The following is a 27,875-nucleotide window of genomic DNA, read 5'->3' as shown; positions in this document are numbered from 1 at the left end:
TAGAAGTAAGTGGACGACAGCAGTTCAATACACTTTGTTCTGAATATATTTATACATAATTATATCCAGGATACAGGCTGCACGCTCGTTGCCTGGCAGATTAGCAGAACTATCTAATATAAACTTTTAATGCAGAGCGAAAATCCATGAACTTCTCCCTTGCTAGAGATCTGTAGCATCAGTCCCAACCCTTCTGCAAGCACTGTGCTTCCAGGTAGGGTGTTAATGGAGGAAGAATAGGAACCAAATAAGGATAACATAATAATACATAATACAAAGTGTCCCCCCCCCACCCCGGTCCCCATTTAATTCTCAGGGTATAAAATAGTAAGTCCAAGAAACCCAAATCTTTCTGCTCTCCTTTAGTCCGGCTGGGAGAACCTGCCCATGTTGTGTGTGGCTGGGTTTCCATGTCTGTAACATGAGGCAACTGAAGCATTAACCATCTCCACTCCAGGAAAGGATTCAATGGCAGCTTTGTGTTAGGTTACACCCGGGAAGCCCAGAATTCGCAGCAAGTGAGGTTACACTGGAAGTGCAGCCTTGCCAAGTTTGGGTATCCTAGATGTTCACCAGAGCATCCTAAGCAATGATTGGCTACTACCTTCTAGCTTAGTGAGGTGATGGCCACGGTTTTTGTGTACAGCCACTGCACTGTGATGTTGTGTTGGCATTAAATGCAACACCACAAGCTCATTTTCCACCAATTGATACACAGGGCACCTATTTCATTCTGCCCATGAACAGTAACAACCTGCTCCCCAATGCGTATCACAGCTGGGGTAAGCTTAATGCTTCATCCATCTTTCCTCAAATTAAGGCTTCCTCAGAGTAGCGCCCTCCCCCTATAATGTTGGGCTGAGTTTGTTGTCCTTTTTAACCCCCACCCCATCCCAAAAGTTGAGGCTGGCTGAGAACCCATTCTTTCTCTTCTTCCTACAATGAGTCAGATCATAGTCCCCCTATCCTCTTAACATAGGGGCCTACTTGTCCCCTTAAATAGAACTAGGAGCTGGCAAGATGTTCCACTTGGATTGTGCTGGTGGCCACAGTCAGACACAAGTCTTTGTGATGGTCAGTCTTGAAGGGATTCATGTCAAAGGAGCACTGAGGCCCATCAGAAGTAGGGGCCTGAGAGACTGGGGTGAAATGTGCATGTGAAGTCAAAATTTGCGTTGGAGGCGGCTGCTGGGGTTCAGGAGCATTGTGTTTTCTCATATGCTTCATCAGATAAGTCTCCTAAGAGAGAAAGGAGTGAAGGGTGAATAAGTGGTAATGGAGATTGATAAAGAACATTAAGAGCCATTGGACAGAATAGTCACAAGATATAACACACAATGCTGAGACAGAGAGAAGGGGGAATGTAGAGGGGAAGACTCCTTCATGAAAGTAGATACGTACAGAAGTATATGCGCGGCTGCAGATGGAACAGGTGTAGACTTTCGCGTGCTTGACGGTATGAGTCGACAGGTGGACCTCCAAGGCAGACGCGTCGGTGTACGCTCTGTGACAATTGTGGCACTTGAAAGGTTTGTCTTTATTGTGCTGCCTCCGGTGAGACTATCAAGCAGAATGGAGAAATCACACATTAGCGAGGTTAAAAAAAAAAAAAAAAAAGGAAAGGAAAAAGGAGAACAACAGACGGCTAGGAAATGTATTTGGGACTGCTATGCCAAAAACAAGCTACTCATCATGCTATTCATACCTACTCATCATACTTTTTGCAATCGTAGCTTGGCTTTTCCACTGTTCTTCCTCCACATATTTACGTAATTAGAACCACTATATAGACCAAGCATGCTTTCTACTGCTTTATTCAAGGAAGATAATACTTATAAAGAAAAAACCCTTATCCTCCAACACCAGTCCATGGAAATCTCTAGTCCACCAAAATCTCCCCATAAAAACCTAGAGCAACCTGTTAATTTTATAAGATTTAGCTCATTTGGCTTCAGAGCTTCAACAAGAGGAGAGGAGTTGGGACTGGAGAGAGAGGGGTTTCCAGGAAGAAGAGTTGGGATTGGAGAGAGGTTTCCAGGAAGAGTTGGGATTAGAGAGAGAGAGAGAGAGGGGTTTCCAGGAAGAGGAGTTGGGACTGGAGAGAGAGAGGTTTCCAGGAAGAAGAGTTGGGATTGGAGAGAGGTTTCCAGGAAGAGTTGGGATTAAAGAGAGAGAGAGAGAGAGAGAGAGAGAGAGCGAGAGAGAGAGAGAGCGAGAGAGGTTTCCAGGAAGAGGATTTGGGATTGGAGAGAGTTTTCCAGGAAGACGAGTTTGGATTAGAGAGAGAGAGGTTTCCAGGAAGAGGAGTTGGGATTAGAGAGAGACAGATTTCCAGGAAGAGGAGTTGAGATTAGAGAGAGAGAGGTTTCCAGGAAGACGAGTTGGTTTTAGAGAAAGGTTTCCAGAAAGAGGAGTTAGGATTGGAGAGACAGGTTTCCAGGAAGAGGAGTTGGAAGACGGGGATAGGTTCCCAGAAGGAAAGAGTTGGAAGACTCAGACAAGATAGATATCTAGGTGACAAAAGGAACATACCTGCAGGTTGGAAAGCTGGGTGAAAGCTTTGTCACAGCCAGGATGAACACATTTGTATGGTCTGTCTCCGGTGTGAATCCTAAAAAAGAAAGAAGGAAGGAAGGAAAGAAAGAGGTGAGAACAGTAGAAATCCATGTGAAGTGTTTGCTAGTAAGGGAGGTAGGGGAGGGATTAATGGGGGTGAAATGGACAGACAGGATGATACCCCTCCCCTAACCCTGTTTCCATTCAGACACGTGTGCATGCAGCTGGCAGGGGGGGAGGGTACATGCTTGGTGTCGGGGCTCCCCCAGCTCTCTCCTCCTGCCCCCTTACCTAGTATGTTGCTGGAGGTGAGAGAGCTGGCGGAAGGCCTTCTGACAGAAGTTGCAGTTGTAGGGCTTTGCCCCCGAATGGATGCGCAAGTGCTGGTGCAGGTAGGAGCTGTTGGCGAAGGTTTTGGAGCAGTGCGGGCACTTGTATGGCTTGGATACAATACTATGCACCTTCGTGTGGATCCTGCCAGAACGACACAGTGGGTAGGTCTTTGGGTTTATCAGGCAATGGGGCAATGATGAAGAGGATAGGAGACAATTGTACGTAAAAAAAGAGAAGAGAACGTGGTGTATAGGACGGTGGTTACTACGTTGGTGAGAAGCCTGGCTGGCTGGAGAATGGGAAGCTATGTGACACGGAAACAGCTGGCTCAGGATTAAGGTAATGCACCCCTGGGATACGATTACTTGTGTATTTAGTGGGAATATGACATGTGTTAATGTGGTGGGGACTGAATAAAGAATTGGCACACTATAACATTGTATCTTGTGGCACAGTGTCTGAATGGAAACTCACTCCTATTGGTTATGCGTGTGACCAAGCCCTGACGCTGCACCAATCATGCGCATTCCACAGCCCTATCCACACAGGAAACAAATCACTGCTACTACCTGCTCATATTCACCCAAATAATTACCAACCACACATCACTGCCTGTAGGTTAATGCCTGTGAAGCCCTTGCAATTTAGGATTGGGCTTATGCTGGCCATAGACGCAAAGATCCGATCGGACAAATCCTTGATTCGTACGATTTTCAGATTGTGTGTGGAGAGTCCCGACATTTTTGGGATCGGTCGTTTGGTCGATCAGACAGGTTAAAAGATTTCTGTTGGCTGCCGATAATATCTCTGCGTGTATTGCTGATCGTACGATTTTCAGAGGGAGACTGTCACCAGCTTTGGTCGGACATAACTTTCGTACGATTGTTGAACATCGGCTGATCTGTTCTTTTCTACTTTATTTGATCGGAATGGTTAGTGGCAGGTCGGAGATGGGGAAGTCCGATCATTCGAGGATTCGAACGATCGGATCTTTGCATCTATGGCCAGCTTTAGCCTTTAATATAAAACACGGGCAGAATGGACCCTTGACACTGCTCTTATCTCCGACCCCTGTGTGCTCATGTTCTGGAGTGTTCCCTCTCCAAACATTTAGTGTTCCCTCTCTTCAATCATTTAGTGTACACGCTCATTATGCAATGGATGCGCTGTTGTGCGGTGTTTGCAAATGTCATGCACTAGGCCTGATTGGGTGATGGGTGTTGTACTGGGGTCTAGGTGTCTGCATTCTACTATTTGGGGCAGCTGCTGTGAAGATGGAATTGAACTGTTGATGTGTGCATTTACTTCTTAAATAACTGTATTGTGTATGCCAGGTTATTGAACAGAAAATATTGGAATCAATTAAACAAAAATCATGTACCAGGCTAAACTCCATCCCCCAAAGTGTGTTTTCCAGTATACTATAGGAAATAAAAGGCTTTGATAGGTTAGAGCAGTGATACCCAACCAGTAGATCGTGAGCAACATGTTGCTCCCCAACACCTAGGATGTTGCTCTCAGTGGCCTCAAAGCAGGTGCTTATTTTGAATTTATTTTGGAGGCAAGTTTTGGTTGTATAAAAAACGGATATACTGCCAAATGGAGCCTCCTGTAGGCTGCCAGACCACATAGGGGCTACCAATAGCCAATCACAGCCCTTATTTGGCAGCTAGTGTTGCTCCCCAACTCTTTTTACATCGAAATGTTGCTCACGGGTGAAAAAGGTTGGGGACCCCTGGGCTAGAGGGACAGTGTATACTGGTAATCCGATCATAGCTTTGTATCTCCCAAAGGCCAACAGCATGATGTCTGGCCCCAGAGAGATGAGCCTGTGCTTGAAAGAAAAGGGAGTCCATATGGGCTGGGGGTCTGCAGCTTACTGAAAAGACCCCTTGATGAATCACGTAAAAGATAGAGCATGCTGTACATTAAGGGTGCATAAGCATATGCTGAGCTGATCAAAAGGCAGGGCAGGTATTTGTATGTAATGCAGGGGCTTGAACTGTCAAAGTAAGTAGTTTGTGATATTGTGGCTCCTAAACTAGTCACATGATCTTGGCAATGAACACCAAGCCTAAAGCTCACATATTACAGATATAAAGTGCTCCGTCATACTGGATTTATGATGTTAATTAGGCAGGGAATGATCATCATTCGTTCCCACATTCCACCTTTTATATGCGAGCCAAAGTAAATGGGTTGCTCCTATGCAAGAGGATTTATTCAGGAAATAAAGAAAGAGCTTAAAGAATATTTTCTCCCTTCAGACATAGCTTTTTGTTAAGAGAATACAGATGGTTCATTTATAAGATAATAGTCACATATAAGGGAAAGTTACAAAATTCTCTATTGCAGGAGCAGCTTATACTTTCACTGAAGGAACGGGTATTGCCCGATGACCAGCTCTCTTCTCCTGCCCCTTACCGTGTATGTTGCTGGAGGTGAGAGAGCTGGCGGAAGGACTTCTGACAGAAGTTGCAGTAGTAGGGCTTTGCCCCCGAATGGATGCGCACGTGCTGGTACAGGTAGGAGCTGTTGGAGAAGGTTTTGGAGCAGTGCGGGCACTTGTGGGGCTTGGATACAGCACCATGAACCTTCAGGTGGATCCTGCCGGAATGATACAGTAGGTAGGTCTTTGGCTTTATCAGGCGGCTTTAAATGGAGTTTGGACACTACATGGGACAATGATCTAGATGACAGGGGAGCTGCCTCGAGTGGATGAATGTAGTGCCTGATTAGAGCGTTGGAGAGCAATGAGGCGCCTGCACTGGTCACTAAACTTGCTGCGTGTGAATGGAATTGTGCAAATCAACATGTCTGGGCAAAAAGTGTGATAGTGTATTGGGAAGGGACATGGCACGGGTAGAATGTAGGTTGCTAAGCACGTGTGCCATAAACAGACCTGTGACCTGCTGTTACTTGTGCAAGTGGGGAATGGTATGTATCACCATAGCAGGGTTGAGGAACTGAACTTTCCTGCTTTTGTACCAGTGGGAACTCTATACCAGAACCACTGGAAATTGAAAAGTTGGGGACACAGCAAAGTTTATATTAAAGGCACAGAGTCTGAATGGAAACTAATCCTCTTTATCCATGACAGACACAATGTCCTGGTGATAACACTCAATAACCCATCACATCTATTCACTGATGACACAGCCAGCACACACTCAGTAGCAGCTTACAATCGCTACAGTGGACACACACCCATACAGTATGTACATCCATTCCCAATGGTACAGTCTTCACCAAGTCACCCCTTATGTCCAATGGAACAGTCATCTACAACCCTTACTCCTTTCCACTGCTACAGTCTCCATACTTGTATTACTTCATTCTCTTTCACCTTCACTAGCACATTTAACACACATTTGTCTCTCCTCATCTCCACGTGCTCATTCCTTCCTCGTCTCCACGCGCTCATTCCTTCCTCGTCTCCACGCGCTCATTCCTTCCTCGTCTCCACGCGCTCATTCCTTCCTCGTCTCCACGCGCTCATTCCTTCCTCGTCTCCACGCGCTCATTCCTTCCTCGTCTCCACGCGCTCATTCCTTCCTCGTCTCCACGCGCTCATTCCTTCCTCGTCTCCACGCGCTCATTCCTTCCTCGTCTCCACGCGCTCATTCCTTCCTCGTCTCCACGCGCTCATTCCTTCCTCGTCTCCACGCGCTCATTCCTTCCTCGTCTCCACGCGCTCATTCCTTCCTCGTCTCCACGCGCTCATTCCTTCCTCGTCTCCACGCGCTCATTCCTTCCTCGTCTCCACGCGCTCATTCCTTCCTCGTCTCCACGCGCTCATTCCTTCTTCGTCTCCAAGCGCTCATTCCTTCCTCGTCTCCACGCGCTCATTTCCTTCCTCGTCTCTACGCGCTCATTCCTTCCTCGTCTCCACGCGCTCATTCCTTCCTCGTCTCCACGCGCTCATTCCTTCTTCGTCTCCAAGCGCTCATTCCTTCCTCGTCTCCACGCGCTCATTTCCTTCCTCGTCTCCACGCGCTCATTTCCTTCCTCGTCTCCACACGCTCATTTCCTTCTTCGTCTCTACGCGCTCATTCCTTCCTCGTCTCTACGCGCTCATTCCTTCATCTAAATTCCATGCTGTTGGTGGTTTTATACACATGGAGTGGAATTGCCATATTCAGTAACCCATATCAACCAATCAGATATTTGCTTTCTTTATTTTATCTGGCCAACATCAGCGCAATATCGGGTTAATCCAAACGTTCGGCTCTAGGGTTGAACGATCGGATTACAAGGAATGGGCACCGACGGGATGAGGACTGCATCAAATAGGCGATGTGGTCCTCGATTGCCTGAAAAAGTAAACCTCAAGCAAATATTCGATCAGGGAGGTTTACTTTTTCAGGCGATCGAGGACCACATCGGCTATTTGATGCAGTCCTCATATGAGATTTGAATGTTGATACCAACTGACTGGAAAATGATTATGCAGACAAAGGAAGTCTTCTTATGTATGAAGCAATTCATTAGCCCTGACATATTTAAATGCAGCACGACTAATAACATAACTGCAGTCATGATCCATCCTGTCTTTATTCTGTGTACTTACCTTCTGCAAACACAGTCACCCTTCTGACCACATTCACCACTACACAACATCCATCTGTACACGTGTAACTCACAGAAGTCTCCTCGCATGCAGCCACAATCATGGTGGTGTTGTACAATTACCCCACCAGAGAGTCACAAGACATCTAGCACTCAGTCTAATTTACTTTGTTCCACACAATGTACCATTGGGCTAAACATTCAAGGACATAATAATCTGTCAGACAAACCCACACTATCAATTAAGGAAGTGATGATGCAAGATTACCTGCACACAGAACCATCGGCACTATTAAAGGAGAACTAAACCCTAAAAATGAATATGGCTAAAAATACCATATTTTATATACTGAACTTATTGCAGCAGCCTAAGGTTTCAGCTTGTCAATAGCAGCAATGATCCAGGACTTCAAACTTGTCACAGGGGGTCACCATCTTGGAAAGTGTCTGTGACACTCACATGCTCAGTGGGCTCTGATTGGCTGTTGAGAAGCTAAGCTTAGGGCTCGTCACTAATTATCCAGCAGAAAATGAGCTTCCCTGGCTGTAATATAAGCTGATGCTACAGGTTTGCTGATTATTCAATTCTGATGCTAATTGCACTGGTTTCTGTGCTGCCATGTAGTAATTATCTGTATTAATTACTAATCAGCCTTATATTGTGACATTTCTATTCTATGTGTAATGTATATTGTGAGTGGGTCCCTAAGCTCAGTAAGTGACAGCAGCACAGAGAATGTGCAGTGAATCAGCAGAAAAGAAGATGGGGAGCTACTGGGGCATCTTTGGAGACACAGATCTCTACTGCTAAAGGGCTGTGGTTGCCTTGTGCTGGTACATGTGCCATGTCCTGTGTCCACGTGCAACACGCTTAATCCTCCCTGGATTCCCATATTCATTTTCCCCCCATCTCCAAACATCATAGCTTTTCCTTCAAACAGTCTCACCCTGTGATTTATTTAAGGCTCACATGCTATTAAGACTTCAACCTCAATCCAAATCCCTTCAGTCTATAACTGTGCCAAAATTTCTGGGCTTGGCAGGTGAATGCCACCCCTTCAGTTTGGTACAGGCAGACACTAGAATCTCCCTTATTAAAAAAGTATTGTAGCACTAACACATAATCCCACAACCTGCCTTACCGTGTATGCTGCTGGAGGTGAGAGAGCTGGCGGAAAGCTTTCTGACAGTAGGTGCAGCTGTAGGGCTTAGCTCCAGAGTGAATACGCACATGCTGGGCTAGGTAGGAGCTATTAGCAAATGATTTGGAGCAGTGCGGGCACTTGTGTGGTTTTGTTTCCGTGTGAGACTTTGAATGAATCTGCATCTCTGACTTGGAGAAGAAGGTGATGGAACACATGCGGCACCTGAAAGACAAACAAGCGCATAAACTACCAAGGTAACATTGAGCTTGAGGAAGTCCTACTACAACATTCTGACTTAAAGGGGATTCGTCACCCAAATAAATAATTCCAAATCCTATTTTATTATGTTAAGACAAGCAAAATGAACTTTAATTACTCTGTAAAAATTATTTGAATCTTGTTTCCTTCCCCCTGAGAATTAATAATTATAGCAAGCAGGCAGGAGCCATTTTGTGGACACCTTGAATCATCTAAAAATCTTGCTTGTGTCCCAGAATGGGGGACCTGATGTCTATCCCCATGCCCTGGTTACACAATTAAATGGTGAAAAGAACGGGGGAATGTGGGGAGAGCAGTGACATGTAGGAAGTGCTGAATGGAAAGTGAAAGTAATTGCCTGCCCCGCCTCTATAGAGGAGCAATATTTAAATGAATTTAGAACAGCTATGAATGCTTTAATAAAATAAATTATTTGGGTTTCATATTTAATTTGAAAAGGACATTTATTATACAGATTTTTATGTCTGGGTGACAGGTCCACTTTAATGAAGAAAAATATGCAAAAACGATTCTAGGTTAAACAAAGTTGCTCAAGCCCTCACCGATAGGTCTTCCCATCTTTTTGATGCTCATCCTCATCCTCGTTGGAAAGGTCATAGGGGTCATTAAGGTCAGGCAAAGTGGGTTCTGGGAGCCGCTTCTTCTTCCGGCCCCGGCCTGATTTGTGGGTCCCTGTAGTACCCACTTCACAGATTTTGGCCTTTGTGAGATCTGACACCACCTGCAGAGTTTGGGAACCAGGCAGCGCGGAGACGATCATTGTGGATGGGGCAGTGATTGGAAATGTCTGGCCTGAAGATGATGGGGTGGTCACCAAGGATCCAGAAGGAGACGTAATCACCAGGCCCGCTGTGACGTGAGATTGAAAGCAATGTGAAAAGATACTCAGATGTCACAGATGCAACAGCATCAGAATAAATTAACAGAAGTTATGAAATGATATACTGCAATATGACTAAATTAAAGTAATTAAAGCTTAAAGGGATTCTGTCCTAATTTTTATGAAGTAGTTTTTATTTAAAAATTACACAGGTTACAAATAATTCACTCTACAATATAAAATGTCATTCCTGAACCAGCAATTGTTATAATATTGGTGTGTGGTGCATCTCAGGTCACTTTGCCTGGTCATGTGCTTTCAGAAAGAGCCAACACTTTAGGATGGAACTGCTTTCTGGCAGGCTGTCGTTTCTCCTACTCAATGTAACTGAATGTGTCTCAGTGGGACCTGGATTTTACTATTGAGTGCTGTTCTTAGATCTACCAGGCAGATGTTATCTTGTGTTAGGGAGCTACCCTCTGGTTACCTTCCCATTGTTCTGTTGTTAGGCTGCTAGGAGGGGAGGAGGGGTGATATTCTAATTTGCAGTACAGCAGTAAAGTGTGACTGAAGTTTATCAGAGCTCAAGTCACATGACTGGGGGCTCCTGGGAAACTGCCAATATGATTTCAAAATGAAATATAAAAAAAATCTGTTTGCTCTTTTGAGAAAAGGATTTCAGTGCAGAATTATTACTATTTAACTGATGCCTTTATATGTTTTCCCATGTCAGTATCCCTTTAACATAAAAAGTAGGACAGAAGGTCTATGTATCATGATTTAGGGATCATGCAGCTGCTCAAGGCAAACACAACCAGGAAGATCTGTGCCTCACTAGATGCCCTCTCCCCCCCATGTTTTTACTTCTGATTCACAGCACATGCACCGGGCTACTAGCAGATACTTGGGCTTAGGTACCAATACACAGAGTGAATGTTTCTTTAACTATTGGATAACATATAAACAGTCCAAAGTACACAGAGCATGCAGAGTGTCACTCAAAAGACGGCCTAATAAGATGGTGAGCAAGCGTGGACAACTAGGAAGACTGGATCATATTTAACCAATAAGAATTGAAAGTCTTTTTCCAGGACACCCAAAGCAACGGCTGGGAAGCCACAATTATTTTTCTTCACTTACTGGCTGTCATAAGCCCGGTGGTGGGCACAGGTAGCACAGTGATGTTCTGCGTGACAGATGATTGGCTCTGCTGGATTCCATGAAGCTCCACCTTGTTGTTGGCGTCCAAACTGATCCCCGCAGGCAGAGACATGGAGGTGGGAACAGTGAGGAGAGTTGGGTAGTGTGAGCTCAGGTTGCATCCTTTCTCCTGGATCAGCTGCTCCTTGACTTTGTTCAGGAACATGGAGTTGTCAATCTGCTGTGAGGGATACGAGTAGGGTATTGTCTAATAAGGGGAAATAATGCCACCGCTATGCTGAGAAATATTAATATTATTAACACACTGGTTGAAATAACCAGGGAGAAACTTTATGCAGAAGCAACGAAAGAGAAGAGGGCGTAGATCACCCAACTAATAGAGAAAAACTATAGAGAAATTTCTTGTTGCTTTGAATTGCCCTCTATATTGAAAGTACCAAGATGGCGTTTAATCCTTCTTTTAGGGGTGGGTTTACTTTGGTGAGGCCAAACCAAAGACCACCACTAGTGGTAATTCTTGTTACTTAATGTGATAGGCCTAAGTATGTATAATGCCAGTTGGTTCTCTCTCCCTTTAAATATGCAGTGGGATATTGGATTATTCAGCCTATGATTGTAAGATTTGAAATGCGTAAGGCTGTATCCTAATGAATGTAATAAACTACTTATAATTTTACAAGCCAGTCTGGAAGATTGGTTGTGCCTGTTCCACTACAGTACGGTTATCCACTTCCTCAGCTGAAGGGTCAGGGCGGTGCACCTGGACTCCTTCCTGCATTTGGCGAGTTTCAAGTTTAGAGACCTGAGAATTTTATTATATCTATTATCAACCCGTTAATTATATACATTATATAACTCAGCCTGCAGCCTTGTGCCTTTATATGGTCAAAGAACCCTTCAGTAACTTCTAATATCCTTATCATTTACAGTAGGGGGTACATTATCCCTTATAATACATGAGTGGTACTCAGATTTCCCTGTATAACTCAGCCTGCAGCCTTGTGTCTTTATATGGTCACAGAACAACCCCTCAGTGACTTCTAATATCCTTATCATTTACAGTAGGGGGTACATTATCCCTTATAATACATGAGTGATACTCAGAGTTCCCTGTATAACTCAGCCTGCAGCCTTGTGCCTTTATATGGTCACAGAACAACCCCTCAGTGACTTCTAATATCCTTATCATTTACAGTAGGGGGTACATTATCCCTTATAATACATGAGTGATACTCAGAGTTCCCTGTATAACTCAGCCTGCAGCCTTGTGCCTTTATATGGTCACAGAACAACCCCTCAGCAACTTCTAATACTAATATCCTTATCATTTACAGTAGGGGGCACATTATCCCTTATAATACATGAGTGATAACATTACAGTGGTGGCATCATATAAGGTGTATGTGTTACAGCTGAGCTAATGTACAATATGCAGGTTTCCAGCTTTTGTCTTATAAGATATTTCAACAACGAAACTAAGTCAGAAGATGCTGGTTATTAATAGTTCACGTTACAACTGAAGGCCTGAAAGTTTGACACCTCTGATAATAAACTCATATTTCTAATGAATATATCATTTTCTAATGAATATTACTTTGCTTTGTTCAGAACTATCACTCGCCTATTATAAGAGAAAATGCAAAACTATATAAACACACACAAATAGCAGAAGTGGGATCTAGATATTATAAGGTGGGTGGCCATAATTATTTCTCTATGACAAGCCACCTCTCTTCAAGTGCAGGAAAGATTGAAGTTTTTGCCAAGGAGAGAAGCAAAGACTTACCTGTCCAGAAACTGTAGGCACTGCCGGCCAGAAATACGAGGAGTTAAAGTGAGACTCCTCCATGTTGCCTTACTCTGGGGAGAGAAATTCAACGGTCAGGGCAGTGGAATTGTGAGTAAGTGCAGAATAGGAAGGGGGAGTAGGTGCGAGTGCAGCCAACTCAAAGGGGAACTATCACGAAAATTTTATATAAGCTTCCTCATACTGAAATAAGAAACTTTCTAAATACAATCAATTAAATATTCTGTATTGTTTTTGAAATAATCAAGTTTATCTTCACTATTCCTCTCTCAGCATCTGTTTCTCTTCATTCTCTCTTCATGCAGCAGTTGGGTGTCAGATATTCATTGACAGTTAGATCCAATATATCTTATAGGGGGGCTCCTTTTGCCTAGAAGATGTATTAGAGCTCACCCTATTAAACTCACCAGGCATCATGTCTCTCTACATGCAGGATTTGTGCAAAAGGCAGTTATTTTGTTAGATTTTGTTTTTACTGGAATCAGTTATTCGAGTGAGCTCTAATACATCTGCTAGGAAAGGGAGCCCCCTCTATAAGATATATTGGATCTAACTGTCAATTAATATCTGACGCCCAACTGCTGCATGAAGAGAGAATGAAGAGAAACAGAGAGCTTGAAACTTGATTATTTCAGAAACAATGCAGAATTTTTAATTGATTGTATTTAGAAAGTTTCTTACTTCAGTATGAGGAAGTTTATATTAAATTTTAATTGTCGCTACATTTCCCCTTTAAGAGAGGTTACAATGGGGCGTGCAAAGGAGCAGCCACTCTGTGTGTTTCTCTCACCAGTTACTCACTAGGGAGGTCAACGCTGCATTCACAGGATGGCTGCTTAGTTGTCAGTTCATGGAGGAGGATTCAAACTGCAAACCTTCTCATGCAGGGAAGGAGACCATCAAATCGGCATTCTTACAGCACCTGTACATTGGGAAAGTTCTCTGTTTTAATGACCCTGTCCGTACTGCTATACAAGCATATACTTATTTAGGAACCGGGGTGCTTGCGAGGTCTGTAACCTAAACCTCTCGGAATCACAGAGATAATCATTTCACACGATAACGAGAGTTAATCCCGAAAGCACCAGCTTATTTTACTACAGGTTACCATTAAAGGGAAACTGAAGTCTAAAACAGAATAAGGCAAGAAATGTTGTATTTTGTATACTTAACATAAACACGAACTTACTGCACTAGAAGCCTCTTTAAAATTATTTATGCTTTCAAAGTTACACATGTAACTATGTTATACATCTTTGCAAGACCAAGACCATGCACATGCTCAGTGAGCTTCAGTTGGGAGACTAAGCTTAGGGATCGTCATAAATTATCAAAACAGCAAAGGAAAGCATTTACTTACCATTTCCACTACTGAAGGAATATTCTTGTCACACAGTGTTAGATGGATAACGTCATCTGAAAGATAAAACGGCACATAATGAATAAACTTGCTGATCTCCCAATAACTCATAATAAGCCGGCCACACACGTACTGACATGGTCATTGGATACGAGGTTCTACAGGATTTTGGGAACAGAAACAGACAGCCTTGTTCTAGGTTTAATTTCATGGCAGCACTAAACTTTGGGAATATGACATTTGGCAACTGCAAATTAGTAGGGCCCCCAACAGAGAAGGAACCCTGCTCCAGGGTTGCACTTTTCCAACCAAATTGGGCTCATAATTTAAAGCCCAGGAGGGGTTTTGAAAGTACAAATTAGCCACGGTACAGATTAGGGCCACTTTTTGGGCCTGTGGCTGGTTTGTACTTTGGAAACCAGCCAATGTTTCTTCTTGCCCTGATGGCGTCTCCCAATGCATGCTGGGTAATGTGGTTTTTATTTAACAATTTGCTGACTGCCAAGTTTAATGTAAGACTACAATACCCAGCATGCAACGGGACTGACTTGGGTAGAATTTGTGAGTTACCAGATTTTGGGCTCTGTACCCCAGTCTTCCGTCCCTCTTAAGCATTCTCCAGTGACTTTTCTCAATTTCAGACAATTTTGGGGAAAAAAACTGCTGGCCACCAAAATGTCTAGAGGTTGACCTGTTTTACCAATATATATTGAAATGTTATGGAGCCCCTATACCTCTTGCCCCTGGTGACGGTGAATCTGTCCCATTTTGCTTCATGGAAAAATATGTGAAACAGTGAAAAATTGTAAAAGGAGTATTTTCATACATGTATTCATTAATTTTTATAGACTTATTTTTCACTGCACATATTGTGCTATTTTGGGGCTACACACGAAACTTGAACCACTCCAGAACACCAAAATCAATCAGTCAGTAGAATCCAGGAGCCCAGATTTTGAACAGTACAAAAAAGTCGTTATTTTACGTCATGTATAAAAGTTAAAAGCCTGACGCGATTCATGTATAAAAGTCTATTTTCAGCCATGTATAAAAGCCTGACGCGTTTCGTGTACAAAAAGTCTTTATTTTACATCATGTATAAAAAATAAAAGCCTAACACGTTTCTTGTTTATTTTGGGGCTACTTTTGAAGTGCCTCTTGGCTAGTTTTGGGCTGGTCTTGCAGCTGATTTGGGCTGGTTTTGAAAATTAAACCTGGCAACGATATAAAAGCACAATAACAAGCAAATATCACGTCCATTGATAGCTGGAAAGCATTTTCTACTGGGTGAGGTTACACTATCAATTCAACTCTGTCTGAACCCACTGAGAAATAAAAAGATCTGAGGGTCTCCTTGCAGAATAATATATTTTGTTATGTTTTACTGCATATTTAGGGTCAGACCACACAAGCCGAATCCTCACGAGGAAACTTTGGGCGATTTCGGAAAACGAAGTGACGCGTGTGAATAGCCGGCGGAGGGCAGGGGGAAGGCAGTTTGGGGAGATTGTTGCCCGAAGAAGAGGGGTGACTAATCTCCCCGAATCTGCTAGTGTGGCCTGACCCTTATAGGGAAATCAAGTTAAAGGGATCCTGTCATCAGAAAACATGTTTTTTTCAAAATGAATCAGTTAATAGTGCTACTCCAGCAGAATTCTGCACTGAAATCCATTTCTCAAAAGAGCAAACTGATTTTTTTATATTCAATTTTGAAATCTGACATGGGGCTAGACATTTTGTCAATTTCCCAGCTGCCCCTGGTCATGTGACTTGTGCCTGCACTTTAGGAGAGAAATGCTTTCTGGCAGGCTGCTGTTTTTCCTTCTCAATGTAACTGAATGTGTCTCAGTGAGACCTGGGTTTTTACTATTGAGTGCTGTTCTTAGATCTACCAGGCAGCTGTTATCTTGTGTTAGGGAGCTGCTATCTGGTTACCTTCCCATTGTTCTGTTGTTTGGCTGCTGGAGGGAAAGGGAGGGGGTGATATCACTCCAACTTGCAGTACAGCAGTAAAGAGTGATTGAAGTTTATCAGAGCACAAGTCACATGACTTGGGGCAGCTGGGAAATTGACAATATGTCTAGCCCCATGTCAGATTTCAAAACTGAATATAAAAAAAATCTGTTTGCTCTTTTGAGAAATGGATTTCAGTGCAGAATTCTGCTGGAGCAGCACTATTAACTGATTCATTTTGAAAAAAAAAATGTTTTCCCTTTAAAGTAAACTACCTAACAACAGGACAGAGCTGCCATTGCCGGGAGATTTTATAATTAGGGATGCACCTAATCCACTTTTTTTGGCTTCAGCCGAACCCCCGAATCCTTCATGAAAGATTCGGCCGAATCCCGAACCCGAAAAAGCATATGCAAATCAGTGAGGGAAAAATAGAGCCGTGCATGAAGAATGCGGCTAAAAAAAAATTTTACTTCCTTGTTTTGTGACGAAAAGTCACACGATTTTATGGATTCGGTTCGCCAGGCACAAGGATTCGGCGGAATCCGAATCCTACTGAAAATGGCCGAATCCTGGCCGAATACCGAAACCGAATCCTGGATTCAGTGCATCCCTATTTATTATAAACACTTACTAAAAATGTATCAAAGTCCCCTATAAATAAGCTGATTTGCATCTGTTACATTGTTATCTCACTCAGATCAATGCAAACTAGAATTGTCTCTGTGTAACGTTCTTTATGATGTGTCAGACCAGAAGTAGGGATAACATTTGAATTTGTGCCTCAAACTAATGTGTACTGTTTATTATCAGTTATTTTGTACACCTTGTGTGTTTAACTCTTCTCACCTCAAGGCATTGGTTCTGTCCTGCTTTATGGCAGCTGAGATTCTAGCTATCTGTATAACAGAGCATTCTGTCCCAGTGACTGCACAGATCCTATCTGATCCCCATTGTAAGCAGCAGTCCTGTCCTGCTTTATGGCAGCTGAGATTCTAGCTATCTGTATAACAGAGCATTCTGTCCCAGTGGCTGCACAGATCCCATCTGATCCCCATTGTAAGCAGCAGTCCTGTCCTGCTTTATGGCAGCTGAGATTCTAGCTATCTGTATAACAGAGCATTCTGTCCCAGTGACTGCACAGATCCTATCTGATCCCCATTGTAAGCAGCAGTCCTGTCCTGCTTTATGGCAGCTGAGATTCTAGCTATCTGTATAACAGAGCATTCTGTCCCAGTGGCTGCACAGATCCCATCTGATCCCCATTGTAAGCAGCAGTCCTGTCCTGCTTTATGGCAGCTGAGATTCTAGCTATCTGTATAACAGAACATTCTGTCCCAGTGGCTGCACAGATCCCATCTGATCCCCATTGTAAGCCGCAGTCCTGTCCTGCTTTATGGCAGCTGAGATTCTAGCTATCTGTATAACAGAACATTCTGTCCCAGTGGCTGCACAGATCCTATCTGATCCCCATTGTAAGCAGCAGTCCTGTCCTGCTTTATGGCAGCTGAGATTCTAGCTATCTTTATAAGTGTATGTTAACAACATAGCATGAAGAGTCCATAGTCCAGTTTGAAACCCAAATTTGAGTACAGTGATTAAGAAGAACCGTTAACATGGTAAAGGAAACATCTCATCAGCATTTGTGTGGCCATGACAAACAATGCAATGTTACCATTGTGGGCCCTTAGCAGCCAAAACCCCCTTGCATGTAATAAAATAAAAGTGATATTGCAATATTGAAAAAAAAAAAAAAAAAAACTAGCTTTCACTTTCCAAAGTAAATAGGAGCACCAATACATGGCAGCATAAAGACAGGACTACGGGTTCAAACATTTAGCATAGTATATAAATCAGACTGGCAGTTTATGTTACCCTGCCATGTTTCAGTATAGTGTTCCTTCAGCTGGAAGCCTCTGAGTGAAATGGTCAAGCACCTGCTTACTGCACACAGATAACTAAATAAATCTTCCATCCAACTCATCCTTATTGCAAAAAAAAAAAAAAATGCTTATGTTGGTAAAAAATGCTTATATTGGTAACTACTGCAAGTGCATCACTGAAGATGAGCTTCTCCTACAAACCCCTTGCTCACAGCAGACACTGTAAGGCAGATCACCAAAAGTGAGTGTTCCTAAGTGATACTAGCCACTCCCCATTGGCACTAGCCACAACATTTGCCATTCACAGCAATGACATGGGGCTGCAAGTGGGCAATAGTGTTCTAACAATCCATGATTCTCATTGAGTGGCCAATATGTGGTTGATGCCCATGCACCTGGCTTAGGCTCATTTGCACCAGTGTAGCAAACCCACAATAAACCATCATTGTTTTGTTTTTGTAGTTGTTGTAGGTGACTTGTGTTATAAAATAATAATAATTGCAAGCATTTCTGCAATGCATGTTTATTAAACATTATGAGTTGGGGAGCAGCACAAGCATGAAAACAGTTCTAGGGGGTGCCAAATAAGGGCTGTGATTGGCTATTGGTAGCCCCTATGTGGACTGGTAGCCTACAGGAGACTCTGTTTGGCAGTACTACTGGTTTTTATACAACTAAAACTTGCCTCCAAGCCTGGAATTCAAAAATAAGCTCCTGCTTTGAGGCCACTGTGAGCAACATCCAAGGGGTTGGTGAGTAACATGTTACCCACTGGTTGGGGACCACTGTTCTGACTCTTTCCAGTTTTTAAATGGGGGTCACTGACCCCATCTAAAAACAAATGCTCTGTAAGGCTACAAATGTATTGTTATTGCTCCTTCTTATTACTCCTCTTTCTATTCAGGCCTCTCCTATTCATATTCCAGTCTCTTGTTCAAATCAATGCATGGTTGCTAGGGGAATCTGTACTGTAGCAACCAGACTGGTGAAATACCAAACTGGAGAGCTGCTGAATAAAAAGCTAAAACCACAGATAAAAAACGAAAACCAATTGCAAATTGTCCGTACATCATACTACAACTTCATTTAAAGGCGCACAACACCTTAACCGGGAAACCTGAATTTAAACATTTTAAAGGGATAGTTCACCTGTAAATGAACTTTTAGTATGATGGGGACAGAGGTAGATAAGATAACTTGAGATATTTACAGTTTTTGTTGCTGTTCTGCGAATCTCAATGTTGGAATTGTAAGCACTCTCTGGTTGCTAGGGTTTCCTTAGCTTAGCAATCAGCCTGAGTAGATACAAACAACAACCAGACTGTAGTTTCAGAGCAAAAAGAGGCAGAACCATTTGAAACCCATTAAAAAAAACACCACAAAGGCCAGAAGAGAGATTTGTGGGTTTAGGTGCATCTAGTGGAGGAGTAAAGGTTAGCTTCCCCTTTAGTGGTGGATAGTGAGGGGAGTTACACACGAACACTCCCTCCCTGGGTACAAGCAGTGGCAGAGTGAATGGAACTGCTCCTGATCCAAATAAACTTGCACATTGTCTGTCCCCCAGAAGCACAACGATGCCCCCGTGTCCCCACGCAGCCCCCCAGCGCCGCCCCACACAGATATAAGCTCGGGAAATCGCCACATACCTCGCACGTTAACACCTCGCTCTCCCTCAGTCTCCGGTTCCCCCAGACTCCTCGCGCCGCTTCCGCTTCCGGTCCCCACAGAGGGGGGGAGGCGCGTTCACCAAACCCACGTTCCTTCCACTTCCTGCCGCGCGAACGCGCTCAGCATTTCCTAGGCCGGAAGCTGTCATCTAGCGTGTGGGCAAACTCACCCCCCTAGCCCGGCGCTAAGGTACAGCTAATCCTTCGAATGGAAGAGCAGATCGATCTGAGTAGCAAAGTATTTTGCTATTCTGAGCAGCATCGATTTAAACGTCGATTACAAGACCGTCTTTGTATTTGTTGCCCATACCAAACATGGCGGTTACGTCCTCCACCCGCGCGGTGACGTCTCCATAGGCAAAGCGAGTTCATATTCTCGCCCGCCCCCCTGCTGTTTGATGAGGCGGGTTTTTTTTAGTCCGCCATTTTTTGCAGCAAAGTATCTTTATTGACAAAACTAAAGGGACATTAATATTGAAAACCTGGCTCTAGAATATCCAATCCTTACACATACCTCCCAACTGTCCTTTTTCAGAGGGACAGTCCCTCTTTTGACAGCTCAACCTGCCGTCCCTCATTTGTACTGGAAAGTCCAGATTTTCTCTGCACTGAACAGCCAGATAAAGAAACAAAGTTTCTTACTTAATTGGCTTTTAGCAGAGAGCCCAGAACACCTAACAGGTGCAAATAAGATACTTTGTAACCATTTTGAGACACAAAAAATAGTGTAGGGACCTATAGGATATTCTATCCCTATAGAGTTAATCCCCTACCGTTTGTATGTAGTTCTCTTTTCCCTTGTTATTGGGCCAAGCCCTTGTAACTGGTAAAGTGTAACACCCACACCTATTGGACAAAGAGTGTAATGACACTCCCCTGCCTCACTGCTATATAGTGTGTGCAGGGAGTGTCCTCTTCCTCTTTGGCTCCTGGTGCTGCTGCTAGGTGAATCTCCATTGAGCCTGGGATCACCATAGGCCCCAGTAAAGCCTTTACCCTAAAGGGACCTGACACCTTTAGTGCTAAGTCGGGGACCAGGTAAACCCCGTGAACGAGGACCAGCTAAAATAGTAAGATACTGTTATAGTTCTCTCTAGGAGAGAAAGACAGAGAGGTGTAGCAGAAAGAGCAGCTGTCGCTCCAACGAGGATTTGTAGTAGGGAGTAGCTTCCCACAAGGCCTGTTTGCCTTTAGAGCAGGGAACTCAGTTGTTAGGGCAGTAGGTGAGCAAAGGACTACCTGACCCCTACCTGATTGATCCCGATCCCCTCACTGTGCAACGTCGGCTGAACTGGGATTTGATGTACACCTATCTGCAATATCCTTTGGGAGTCGCATCTGTTTGACTGTGAACCTCTACTGTCCAAAGTGATCCCATCTGCTGTGTCCTCAGAACTGTTGTAAGTAAACCTGTGGTCATTTGCCTTTGGCATAATAAATCTGCTCCTGTTTAACCTTTTTAAGAACCTCCTGGCGTCCATTCTTCTATTTGCACTTATATGCCTGTGAGTTGTAGTTCAACTATAGTTTAAAGGGGAAGCTTCCATTTGGCGAAGGCTCTGCCCTGGGTGAAGATTCGCATTGTAACCCATGCTCACTATCTAGCTGGTCACCCTTAACTCCTAATTGGCAGATTAGGCCAGAAAAGCGTTACATTTTGGCGCCCAACGTGGGGCCACGCCCCTAAATCCAGGCTATTTTTGTATTTTTGTGATTTAGTGTTTTTGTGCACTGTCGCTTTAAATTTTCGTGACAGGCGGCGGACCTGATTGGCAAAAGGCTGCCTGCACGTCTTTTTCTACTAAATTTGCTAGGTATTTTTCCCCTAGTATCTCAGGGCCATGGGTTCGGGCTTGGAGGTTCTATTCCCGATACACGAGCCTGCGCCATAGCTCAAGTCTCGCGAGCGCGAGATTTCGCTGGCGCCAATCTTTTTCCCGCGCTGTAACTGTTGGCGCGCTTTGGGAGTAAGGCGGTCCCTGACGTCACGTCCCGCCGCCATTTTGTGAAGAGACTTTACAGAGAGAGGACGTGTTCATCACAGCTCCGCCTGTTTGTGCCTGTGGACTTCCGGCGGCTGCCTAGAAAGTTTCACTGCACTTCTTACTCTTCACACCAAGCGGTACCTGCTTGTTACCGTTTTCTTTTTCAGCAAAACCGGAGGATTTCTGCATCGCTCCTGTTCAAGGTGCTGCACCATCACGGACCACGGCTGTGGCCCATCCAAGTGCGGACCTTCCGGCCTTCACTACTGATTACCCTGCGGCTGCGGGCATAGTGGAGGACTACTACATTCTTCATACCGGTAAAACCTTTTCCCCATTATTATGGCTGACCATTCTTGGGAAGGTTGGGCGGATGCGGAGGAAAACCTAACTGGGGCTCCGTTGTTCTCGGATGAGGACATAGAAGATGTAGACTTTGGCCTTAGATATATTTGGGCCGGGACATATGGAGAAAAACTGAATGTCCACTATAACCGGATAGTTGTTCCCTATTGCGGGCACTGTACCCGTGAACTATCCACAGAGACCTGTAATTTCCACTCATCGTGCCCCCATTGTTTTCACGAGTGCTGGTTAGGTCCCTATGTACTTTATGCTGATCCTAAAAAGGGCATAAAGACAAAATCCATCGCTACAGACACAGATGGATTGTCTTCAGTGTCAGGAGACTCTGCTCCTGCACCTGTTCCCGCATATCCTCTTCACTTCTCCTCAGGGTGTCCACCCAGCAAGCAAAGCCTGATCGTTCCTATAAAAGCTTTGTCTATTTCACATGGAGTAGGCGCTAGTGGGGATGCAGCCACAAAGAGTGAGGATACACGTGTTCCACCCAGAGGGAGGGGGAGTACTATGCGCAGGAACCCTGATGTTGTACCTAGGCCTATCACTCCTAGGCCGGCCACACCCAAGCCTGCCATGCCTAGGCCTGCAACTCCAAAGCCAACCACTGCACCAAAGGATGAGGCTTCATCCACAGTGGTTCCTTCAGAGCTTCCAAAATCTCAGCAGCCTGTTGCCTGCTTGTCAACTCCCTTGCTTTCTCCAGAGGCACAAGGTTTCTGGGTCGCTCAGGGAAGGGCCGACCCCAAGAAGGCACGCACAGTTTCACGGGTGCAACGCATCATCAATGCCCGTGTGCGTGACCGTTGGGGATATCCAATGCCCTATGCACCTGAGTGGGTTTATGACGAAGTAGAGAAGAATTTGGAAGAATGGCTTTATGGAGAACTTTTTAAAGAAAACAGATGTGGGACCCAAGGGATTGTTTCAAAGCGATCCACAGAAGCGGCAGCGTGACATGGTCTTCCTCTGTGACACCCTCAGCGAATGGTGGTATGGGCGTACCATCTTAAAGCACCATGTTAAAAGTTGTGGGAAGTTTCAAGAGGACCGCTTCTTCAGTTTGTCAACCACTCTGCCTAATGGAGGAAGGTAGATAAGCCTCACCCTTCTTACTATCTATCCTATGAACATACCCTGGAAAAGTATGGGATGATTTCTTAAGCTGTCCACAGTGGATCCGGCTGGACCCTGTGTGTTGTAACTTTTCAGTATGCCTCTAAGAGTGAGAATTCCTCTTAGGGATGATTTGTTTACACTTGAGGACGTCGTTTGATTGCCCCAAGTTTTGGGCCTTCTTCATTTCCTGATGTTCTTCAAGATTGATGCCCCAAGTTTTGGGCCTTCTTCATTGTTTTGTTCACTCATTGTTCCATTTCTGGACTTCTGAACATTGTCTGGAACTTGTAAATAGTTGGGTTCATGAGACAAAGACTGCTGAGCCCCCACCAAAAACTCTTCTACCTCTAACTACTCGCTGAGTAGCACCTTTATTCTTTCCCTTACTACTCCCCAAGTGGCTCTCAGTGACTTTGTACACTTGGGTAGGGGGGGGGGTGTGATATGAATAAAGCTTTTGGTTATGGTGGGGTCATGTAACTCAACTGCAATAAAAATGAGTGTTCATGTGTGAAAAGAAATGTATGCTAATTTTTCTTTTCAGCCAAGCCTGTGCCTGGACCTCCTGATACGCTATGGATGGTTCAAGTATCGTAAGTTAAGTGCCTGAGTGTTCCTATAAGGACCTCATGAATGTAATAAAGTTATGCAACTGAAGTTATTTGCACTGAAACTTATCCAATACAGTATTGCACTTTTGCTCTTTACTGTTCTTTTCTCCACAGTACCCATTGTTACCAGGTATTCCTCAGGAGAGGATACCGGAAGAGTGATGTTCAATGGTATTGTTGGTTTGCACTTATATATTCACTTTGTTACTATTGTGTCTATATCATTTCACCATTGTCGGGACGAAATGGATTTTTCCCCCGGGTGTATGTAGGGACCTATAGGATATTCTATCCCTATAGAGTTAATCCCCTACCGTTTGTATGTAGTTCTCTTTTCCCTTGTTATTGGGCCAAGCCCTTGTAACTGGTAAAGTGTAACACCCACACCTATTGGACAAAGAGTGTAATGACACTCCCCTGCCTCACTGCTATATAGTGTGTGCAGGGAGTGTCCTCTTCCTCTTTGGCTCCTGGTGCTGCTGCTAGGTGAATCTCCATTGAGCCTGGGATCACCATAGGCCCCAGTAAAGCCTTTACCCTAAAGGGACCTGACACCTTTAGTGCTAAGTCGGGGACCAGGTAAACCCCGTGAACGAGGACCAGCTAAAATAGTAAGATACTGTTATAGTTCTCTCTAGGAGAGAAAGACAGAGAGGTGTAGCAGAAAGAGCAGCTGTCGCTCCAACGAGGATTTGTAGTAGGGAGTAGCTTCCCACAAGGCCTGTTTGCCTTTAGAGCAGGGAACTCAGTTGTTAGGGCAGTAGGTGAGCAAAGGACTACCTGACCCCTACCTGATTGATCCCGATCCCCTCACTGTGCAACGTCGGCTGAACTGGGATTTGATGTACACCTATCTGCAATATCCTTTGGGAGTCGCATCTGTTTGACTGTGAACCTCTACTGTCCAAAGTGATCCCATCTGCTGTGTCCTCAGAACTGTTGTAAGTAAACCTGTGGTCATTTGCCTTTGGCATAATAAATCTGCTCCTGTTTAACCTTTTTAAGAACCTCCTGGCGTCCATTCTTCTATTTGCACTTATATGCCTGTGAGTTGTAGTTCAACTATAGTTTAAAGGGGAAGCTTCCATTTGGCGAAGGCTCTGCCCTGGGTGAAGATTCGCATTGTAACCCATGCTCACTATCTAGCTGGTCACCCTTAACTCCTAATTGGCAGATTAGGCCAGAAAAGCGTTACAATAGTTTAGATAAAGAGAAACATTTTCAAACTTTCATAACCTGCCAAATTATGTAAAATGAACATGGTAATTAGGGGGTGTGACCACAGAAAGGGGCGTGATCAAAAATGTCACTGTTGTATGTCCCTCTTTTTACTTCCAAAATGTTGGAAGGTAGAATGTTTACAGCTTTGTTTATGTTTTGCCTGGTGGGCTCCACAGAGACCGATATATAGTGTGACTGGAGGCTGGAGAGGTGGCAGACATTTGGGAAGATCTGGTTGAGTTTTGAGCTTAGTTGAGTCTCTGTCACTGGCTGCTGCTGATTTAGGGAGTGTATTAACAATTAACACTTTTACTCAATATCCTTTCATAATACACAAAAGCCATAAATATCTTGTAAATTGTATCCTTATAAACGGTGAGTTCTGATGTCATCAGTTATAAACGGTGAGTTCTGTTGTCATTTCTGTCACATGACTCACTGAAACTTGTGTATTATAATAAATAAAGTTCCTCTTGTTGTAAAATATGAGGATATTAGAAGTTACCTCGGAGTTCCATGACCTGTATAAAAACACTCGACCTTCGGCCTCGTGTTTTTATATGGTCATGGAACTCCTCGGTAACTTATAATATCCTTATATTTTACAAGAGGGGGTACTTTATTCACTATATAAATTTCATCAGTTATGAACGGAGCTTAGTAAGAATTTAAAGACACATTGTGCAAAAAAGGGGGACCTGAAAGGAAGATGTGCCCCCCCAGTGCGTGGCTCCCTATCTGTCTATAGCTACATGGCCTGTTGTGTATGACTTCATTGTTTTGATATAATACACAAAAGCCATGAATATCCTGTAAATTATATACTTATAAACGGTGACTAGTGATGTCATCAGTTATAAACGGTGAGTGGTGATGTCATTTCTGTCACATGACTCACTAAACCTTGTGTATTATAATAAATAAAGTTCCCCTTGTTGGAAAATATGAGGATATTAGAAGTTACCTCAGAGTTCCATGACCCATATAAAAGCCTTCGGCCTTGTGTTTTTTTATGGTCATGAACTCCTTGGTGACATAATATATATATATTTTATTTTACAATAGGGGGTACTTTATCATACCTCCCATTTTGAGCGGGACAGTCCCTCTTTTGACAGCTCAACCTGCAGTCCCTCATTTGTACTGGAAAGTCTTGTTTTTCTCTGCACTGAACAGCCAGAAAAAGAAACAAAGTTTCTAACTTAATTGGCTTTTGGCAGAGAACCCAGAACAGCCACAACAGAAGATAGGATACATTTGTAACAATTCAAATGTATCTAGATAAGCAAATAAGTAATTGTAACAATATAAGATAAGGAGGTCCTTTGGGAAAAGTTAGATTCACAGCTTGAGAGCTTAATTGGCTCTTGGCAGAGAACCCAGAATTGATTACTTTTGTAAACATTTTAGATAAGATAAGAATGAAGACTCATCTTAAAGGGCAATTCACCTTCATTAGCAAAACTGTAATAACATATAAAAACCATAGACATGTGTTCAAATTTTATAAGCTGCCACATTTAGTAAAAATCAACATGGTAATTAGGGGGTGTGGCCTCAAAAATAGGCGTGGCCAATTGTTTTTTGTCCCTCTTTCTATTAACAAAATGTTGGGAGGTATGCTTTATTCTCTATATTATTGCATATTACATTTTGAACCCCCTTGGATGGATGGAAACAAAATAGCGAATGGAATCCTACTGTCCTATTAGAAAGGGATGCATCAAATCCAGGATTCGGTTCGGGATTCGGCCAGGATTCGCCCTTTTTCAGCAGGATTCGGAACCCGGTCGAACCGAATCCATATCCTAATTTGCATATGCAAATTAATAGCGGGGAGGGAAATCACATGACTTTTTGTCACAAAACAAGGAAGTAAAAAATCTTTTCCCCTTCCCACCCCTAATTTGCATATGCGAATTAGGATTCGGCTCAGTATTCGGGGGAATCTTTCGTGAAGGATTCGGCCATAGTGGATTTGGTGCATCCCTACTATTAGACTATTGTTAAGAATAATATGGGAAGCCAAAATGTGAAACTTTTGGAAGTATTATTATTATGTATTTATTATAAATGTCAAATTCTTTTTATTTTATCAAGGAGACTTGGTGAAACATAATTTTAATAAGCTGTAACACATTGCCGGGCCTTTTCCTCCTGTCGCAAACGGCCTTGTGCTAGCGAACATGTGCGGATAGGAGCGCAACAGCAGCGTTGCTTGCCCCATTAATTAGGGGTAGGCAACAGAGACGGTATGTGCTTGATGCCCCCCAAGCTATGTGCCTAGGGTTGCCACCTGGCCGGTATTTTACTGCCGTGGCCGGTAAAAATTAAGGTTGATCCCAATGTTATTAATAGGGAAAAAAGATAAATATATAGGAAGGCCGTTATTATTTTCCAGAAAATGTGGCAACCCTATTTGTGCCCCGGGCACATGACTCTCCTGCCTACCCCTTGTTCTGGCCCTGCTGTAACGAGTTTATAGTTTGTATTAACAATAAATTATCCTTGCTAATCCCTGCAGTTCCCAGCAGAATTTATGCAGCGGCCTATGTTATTTCCTGCGTGTGGGGGGTTACCTATAATTTGGGTATTTAAATGTTTAAGAGAGTCATTGGGCTATCTGTGCCATATCTATATTCTAGCCAAGGGGTCCACACTCGTAGAAATTGTTGGTCGGAATCCAATAGAACACTGGACATCTTCTCCTTGGTCATAATCCAATCTACTTTTTGTTTGGTGGCGTCAATGGAGATTTGTTTTGTTTTCCATGCTCTTGCAAGAGTCTGCTTTGCGGCTGTCATTATCCCAATAAATAGTTGACATTGAGCTGTGGATTGTGAGTCGTTTTTTTTTTTTAAATAATAATGCTGTACTTGGGTGCCTTGGGATTGATTAGCCAAAAACTGAATAGATCATATTGTAGATTCTAATCCAATACCTTTGGGCTACTGGGCATGCCACCATATGTGGTACATGGTCCCTATGTGGGCATTTTTTAACCCATACTTATAAAGAGCCAATATATTCCATAACGCTGTATATT

At 43.6% G+C, this 27,875-nt stretch overlaps 1 protein-coding gene across 14 annotated transcripts; it reads right to left on the bottom strand.

Annotated features, from left to right (window-relative positions):
* Nucleotides 1-23: 23 nt before the first annotated feature.
* znf384.L (zinc finger protein 384 L homeolog) lies at nucleotides 24-19,670 on the bottom strand. Of its 14 annotated transcripts, none has more exons than XM_018224511.2 (12): nucleotides 19,513-19,670; nucleotides 14,031-14,086; nucleotides 13,461-13,592; nucleotides 12,650-12,723; nucleotides 10,843-11,110; nucleotides 9,425-9,731; nucleotides 8,601-8,825; nucleotides 5,314-5,496; nucleotides 2,848-3,030; nucleotides 2,533-2,611; nucleotides 1,402-1,560; nucleotides 29-1,239 (listed from the first exon to the last, which is right to left on the bottom strand). In XM_018224511.2, exons 4-12 carry the CDS (start codon nucleotides 12,710-12,712, stop codon nucleotides 1,006-1,008), a joined length of 1,701 nt encoding a protein of 566 aa, XP_018080000.1. In that variant the 5' UTR covers nucleotides 12,713-12,723; nucleotides 13,461-13,592; nucleotides 14,031-14,086; nucleotides 19,513-19,670; the 3' UTR covers nucleotides 29-1,005. The 14 variants fall into 14 exon arrangements, with proteins under 14 accessions (NP_001086757.1, XP_018080000.1, XP_018080003.1 ...); XM_018224514.2 differs by having other exon boundaries at nucleotides 10,843-11,083; XM_018224517.2 differs by having other exon boundaries at nucleotides 10,843-11,080.
* Nucleotides 19,671-27,875: the final 8,205 nt, after the last annotated feature.

Source organism: Xenopus laevis, chromosome 7L, assembly GCF_017654675.1.
Source record: "Xenopus laevis strain J_2021 chromosome 7L, Xenopus_laevis_v10.1, whole genome shotgun sequence".
NCBI classification, from domain to species: Eukaryota; Metazoa; Chordata; class Amphibia; order Anura; family Pipidae; genus Xenopus; species Xenopus laevis.
This window is presented reverse-complemented; position numbering and strand designations above follow the sequence as displayed.